Source organism: Syngnathus typhle, linkage group LG4 (genome assembly GCF_033458585.1).
Source record: "Syngnathus typhle isolate RoL2023-S1 ecotype Sweden linkage group LG4, RoL_Styp_1.0, whole genome shotgun sequence".
NCBI lineage: Eukaryota > Metazoa > Chordata > Actinopteri > Syngnathiformes > Syngnathidae > Syngnathus > Syngnathus typhle.
In genome coordinates this window covers 21,837,713-21,843,649 of record NC_083741.1, presented here as the reverse complement: position 1 = coordinate 21,843,649, position 5,937 = coordinate 21,837,713, and the positions used below count along the sequence as shown (strand labels likewise).

At 40.0% G+C, this 5,937-nt stretch overlaps 1 protein-coding gene across 2 annotated transcripts; it reads left to right on the top strand.

The window, feature by feature from the left end:
• Positions 1–3,400: 3,400 nt before the first annotated feature.
• On the top strand, positions 3,401–5,393 carry htatip2 (HIV-1 Tat interactive protein 2). Of its 2 annotated transcripts, none has more exons than XM_061275869.1 (7): positions 3,401–3,569; positions 3,845–4,034; positions 4,127–4,234; positions 4,318–4,455; positions 4,533–4,594; positions 4,661–4,883; positions 5,077–5,393. In XM_061275869.1, the coding sequence occupies exons 1-6, from the start codon at positions 3,457–3,459 to the stop codon at positions 4,875–4,877; spliced, it is 828 nt and encodes a 275-aa protein (XP_061131853.1). In that variant the 5' UTR covers positions 3,401–3,456; the 3' UTR covers positions 4,878–4,883; positions 5,077–5,393. The 2 variants fall into 2 exon arrangements, with proteins under 2 accessions (XP_061131853.1, XP_061131854.1); XM_061275870.1 differs by having other exon boundaries at positions 4,661–4,902.
• Positions 5,394–5,937: the final 544 nt, after the last annotated feature.

Here is a 5,937-nt window from a genome sequence, read left to right as displayed (position 1 = left end):
CTTCATCGTGAAGCTTAAAATGATTTAAATTTAAAAATATAACTTATAACTATTTATAATATCAGTAGTTATTTGTCTGTTTTAGTAGTGAGTTGTTGATTTGGACTTTTGAGGTTTATTAAAAAATTATTTAAAACAAAAAGTCCCAGGAATTAACGTGCGAAAATCTGCTCGTCAAATGAAGTCATTGGTTAACAAAATTGCTCCGCAATGAAAAAAGAAATCATTAAAGCATTACGTGTCATATTCTTTGCATTTATTAGCATAATAGCTCCATATTTGCATTTGGGATATACAAAATAAAGATACAATTATCAGCAGTGGACACAAATTGAAAGATGGCTATTACAAGCTCCTCACTCTTGCTGGATGTGGGAACGAGACGAAAGGTTAGTTGGATGACATTCCCAAAGCCACTCCGTTAAAGATGCCGCCGGCTCAAAGGACTCATTAAGCCTCGCCGCTCCTTCCACAAAGAAGAGATTTGAGAGCGCAAATAGATCTGATCGCGGATATTTCTGTTTGGCTTTGAGTTTTCGCTAAGAGGCTTTGCCGTATTATGCTATGATGACGTCATCCGAGAACATGCAGATTCAACTGTTTCAACTTTGATGCCTCCCTGGGAACGTCCCGTTCTATCCTCCTTTTCTCTTGCCATCCATTCAGAAACTGATCATTACAGATCTCAAAATATGGGAGGTCTGAAAAATGGTGTGTGTGGTCGTGCATATAGTGACGATTCTTTTAGGAGCTTCTCAGACGGGATTCCAGGAAGTCAGGTTGCTTTGCCAGATGTGCCTGCGTCTTCTTAACTGGGCATGCTGGGAGCTGCCAGGTCCCCCAGACTCTTTTTAGGGCGGCCTATTGAAAGACGCTTCTAATCTGTTTGCTCCCTTAATGAGCTCATTGTTCCTCGGAGGAGGAAAAAGTAAGGTCTCATCACTGCTTAGCCGCGGCCCCTTTGAGCGGGAAAGCTCGGCGCCGAGCACCATGGATACTTTGTTTGTCTGGAACTCTGAGCTGAGAACAAAGCTGAGGAAGACACAGCAACAAATTCTGGCAACAGTAACAGAAGCCTCAGATAGGTTCGCATCCACGGCTGCATCTCGATCAAACGGGGCCTCTCTAATTGAGTTAATCCCCACTTGAGGATCAGGCCCGTCCCCTGAGGTGCGACCCTAAACCCAGGCCGCAGACTGCCGCTCTCGCTGCTTGTCAAAGCGCCGCTGCTGTGTGGCTCATGTGGACTGTAAGGCTGTTTATTGGGAGACAATGGGCAGCAGATTGTGCTGTCAGGCTCCATTAATGACCATCATTAGCATCACACTTCAGAGTCTGCCAACGCCACTCCCTCCCCGAACTTAAGCTGCGTTTCTGGGTCTCGACATCTTGGTGGGTTTGTTTTATGCACGTAGAAATGAAATTAAAAAATTCAATATACAAACTTGACAGTGACTGTGAAACTGGATAGTTTGGGGTCAGGCAAATAATTTCTGTCATAAATAACTGTCATTCATTTGAATGTTTTTGACCAAGACATGGCCAAAGGAACATGCTACGAATTAAATTTGAACATGGTCTGTTTTCGACATTGACTACAATTAACAAGCAGTCTTGCTTGGACAATTAAATACAAAAGCCATATCAATAGTGGCTTCAAGTCTTAATAATATGAAAAGTTGAGGAAAGCCAAACACAAGAGCGGTGGAAGTGGTGCAACGGAAATTCTATACATCCTTTAGTAAAAGACCAACAATGGTTGACCACTGACCACCATTGGCATTTCCACCCCCAGCAGCGAGGTTCCAAAAAGGAAATTGAACCACGTTTCTGCCACGCACCCAGAGAGCCATAAGCCTTCTTACTGCGACTTCCTGTCCGATCAATGCTTGAGACAATGACCCAACAGGTGCGACAGACAGGAGCCCAGCGGCGCCTTTCCTCCCCGCCGCTCGGCCCAATTAGCACCTGCGGCTCAAGAACAAAGACGCGACATTTCATTTAAGCAGAGTGCCAGTTTAAGGCCTCTTTTCTTTCTGTCTCTTACTGCTGACATCTTTAAAGGATCATCTCTGGCGCCATCATATTCTATTGGATTGGGTCGATGCCTTGTGTTCCAAGTGGTCGGGGTGTTGCAAACATGGGGAGTTGATGAATTCATTGCATGTGACTGGACTTGGCTTCTTTGTGTGAGGCTCTTGCCTAATGAAACCCCCTAAAGGTCTGAGGAAAGTGAAAGGCCTTTTGAGGGTTTGATTCGTGCTCTCCAGGCTTCGTTTCACACACCACAATGTAGTTCTTGCAACACTTGTTGAAAAAGTACTTGCATTGGAGCCGGACCTTGCTGTTTTTATTGTACCTGACACGCAGGTAGAATATAACTAATACACAAATTGAAATTTGCTTTGAATATATTCTTTTGCCTGAAGCTTTCCAGTAAGCAGGTGGGATGGATTAGTGGTTGATACACCTGCCTCACTTTTCTGAGGTTTGGGTTTCGAATCTCCCCTCTAACCTTCCTGTATAGCGTTTGTATGTTCTCCCCATCCTTGCACAGGGTTTCTTCCCAAAACTAAGAAACTCCATATAACTAGAAATATTAAAGAGTGTTTATTTTTCTTATGTGCCCTTTGACTGGTGTATGATCAAAACATACTCTGTACCTATTTCCCCATTGGTTATTATTATTTTTTTTTTTCAAAGTCAAAGTCAGCTTTATTGTCAATCTCTCCACATGTCACAACACACAAAGAGACCGAAATTACGTTTTTCTCCATCCCACGGTGAAATAAATTTATTTATTTATATATTTTAAAAGTCTAAAGTCTAATAAAGCCATATTGCTCTTATTTATTTATTTATTTATTTATTTATTTATTTATTTATTTATTTATTTATTTATTTATTTATTTATTTATTTATTTATTTATTTATTTATTTATTTATTTATTCATTCATTCATTCATTGCTCTTATTTATTCATTGTATGTGCCTTCTTGTTTTTACTTTTTCTATTGTTCACTTGAATGTTTTGTTTGTCCGTGGACCATTATAATATAATATATATATTTATAATATGTAATATGTTTTGTCACCGTGGGATAGTAGGAAACGCAATTTCGATCTCTTTGTGTGTCTTAACATGTGAAGAAATTGACAATAAAGCAGACTTTCGACTTTGATATTGTATTTTGTGTACTGTGTTCCGCCTCCCTAAAGTAGTGTTCTTTTTCGATTGACATGTCGTAGCAAAGAAAGGTACAAAAAAAAAAAAGTATAGATATTTGACAGGCGATTATTCAACGTTTAAAGAGGAAAAAAATAAAAAATAAAGTGAAAAAGCAATCCACGGGACTTGATGGGCTTTTCCGCATTGCTCAACCAATCAGATCATCAGGGAGACAACGCGTAACACAACCAGGAAGTGTTCTGTCGCAACCGTCGTCGCTCCGTGTGATGCCGCTTGTCAAACTGCTGGGAAAAGCCACAATTCTTCTCACCCTTTCGATCGTCATCGTCGCAGTTGTTCTCAAGTGTTTGGACGACCCTGAGCCAGCTCATCTTACCAGGTAAATATTGCTGCCTGACGTTTGAACACCGAAGAGCGCAAAAGCTAAAAAGGGCGCAAATGGTGCAATATTAGCGCATGCAAATAATCATTTCCGGCTCCTTTGGTATGCATACGTGAGTCAACAAAGATGCAAAGCAAATCAAATTTATTTTTATCCAACAGCCCCGCCCCCTACACTCACACACGCACGTAGTGTTTTGACAAAGGTACAACTGTTCCAGATAGATATTGCATGATATTAAGTGGCTGATTATTTTTATTTCTGGCACACAGAATGGCCTCAAACTTAAAAATTCTGGAGGAAAATTTCAGGCAGATGAATAAGAGCTGTTTCCTCCTCGGAGCATCTGGGGAAACCGGTAAGGTGCTCCTGAGAGAGTTGCTGCAGCGTAACATCTTCTCCAAGATCACACTCATTGGAAGACGCCATCTCAACCTTGAGGACCAAGCCTTTGAGAATGTGGTTAGTGGGCCAACCATGAAACCAATTGGCACATATCCCGATGAGGTTGCATTAATGTTTGTGGTTCCCCTTTTTGTCTTTTTTGCCTCCAGGTTCAAGTGGTAGTGGACTTTGAGAAACTTGAGGACTTTGCTGCTGCTTTCCAGGGCCATGACGTCGGCTATTGTTGCCTGGGAACAACCAGAGCAAAATCAGGGGCCGTGAGTTCAACAAAGAGAATGCAATCAAATGTCTTTATTGATCCTCCTATGGAAAATTATTTTGTCAATCTGTCTGATTTCAGGAAGGATTTGTCCGAGTTGATCATGACTATGTGTTAAAATCTGCTGAGCTTGCTAAAGCTGGAGGCTGCACACAATTCCACCTAGAGTCTTCAAGAGGAGCAGATAAAAGCAGCAATTTCCTTTACCTCAAAGTGAAGGTGTTTCTCCTTATTTTTTTTTCTTTATATCTGCCTTTGCGTATCTTTAAAAGCAATTTTTTTTTTTTTTTTTACAGGGACAAGTGGAAGCAGATATACAAGCCTTGGATTTTGACAGATATGCTATTTACAGACCTGGGTGAGTTAAATTGAAATTTTAAATTGTTGCCAAAATTGTTTTTATATTCATACTGCGGCGCAACAGGGTTTTGCTGGTGGACCGACAGGAGAGTCGTCCTGGCGAATGGATAGCCAGGCAGTTCTTGAGTGCTGTCTCTGCCATTTACTCGACATCCATGTCCACCCCCATCCAAACTGTGGCCAAGGCCATGGTGTCCAACACGGTGCTTCAGCCTGAACACAAGGTTGAGATCCTGGAGAGCAAAGCCATCAACAATCTGGGAAAGAGCGACAAGAAGTAACTCTCGGTGTGTTTTGTAAGATTGAGTGAGTTACTTATGGAATAATTCATTGACTTGAATCTTCTAAATATTGTTTTCTCACCTCAACACACAACTGCTGCTCTTATATAATGATAGCAATAAATGCTAGTTTTGCTTTGATATTTTTACTGCTGTATAGAATATTCAATTTATTCCAGCTCCTGATTTCCCTTTTCAGGTCACTGCAGCAGCCAACCTACAGCTCAGGGTCACCGCATCATGTTAAAGGAATGTGTTAATTATTGTCTTTTCTCGCTTCTCTTTTGGAACATAAAATCTTGCTGTAAAATATGTGCCACTATTTTAACCCGGACCTGTTGAGAAGCACTGCCTTACACTTGCTTGCTTGAATATGTTAAATGTGTGGTGGTTTAATAATTGATAATTGTCAATAATTTTTCATTGGAAATTGCCACTCCTTATTGTATTGCACTTTATATCAATGTGTGAATAAATTGATTGCCTTGTATGGATGAATAAACTTCTTTCTCGCTAGTCTCTTGTATAATAGCGCCTCCTTGTGACCAATTGATGACACCGTACTGCAGTAAGGGTTGTGCATTTTTTTTCTACATTTTTCACTTGATGTTGAAAATAAATTCAACCAACATTATTTTCATGCACAGTGTACACGTTTATCTAAAAAGACTTGACAGGTTTCCATAACAACCACACACGCACAATCTTTGCTTCAACCTTCTGCTCTGATTAGGACGACCCTGAATGGAAAGTCCACTCAAGCAAGTTATGATTTGGAAAAGTCCTTAGTAACACTTTTTTTATTTTTATTTGATTTGATTTGTGAATAAAAAACTGAACTCGTAGTTTTTAAATAAGATAATTTTACAAAGAGTATATGATCTTTTTGTTGATTCACAGTTTTAATCTAACATAACTTTTCTATGCTTCACAGTTCTTATTTGTAGCTAAAAAAGATCCAAATCGCTCTCCTAACAAACTCTTGAAAGTGATTTTTATTTTTCTTATATATTAACCGCATACGAGTTTGGGCCAACAGCGACATCGTGTGGCCTGTTAA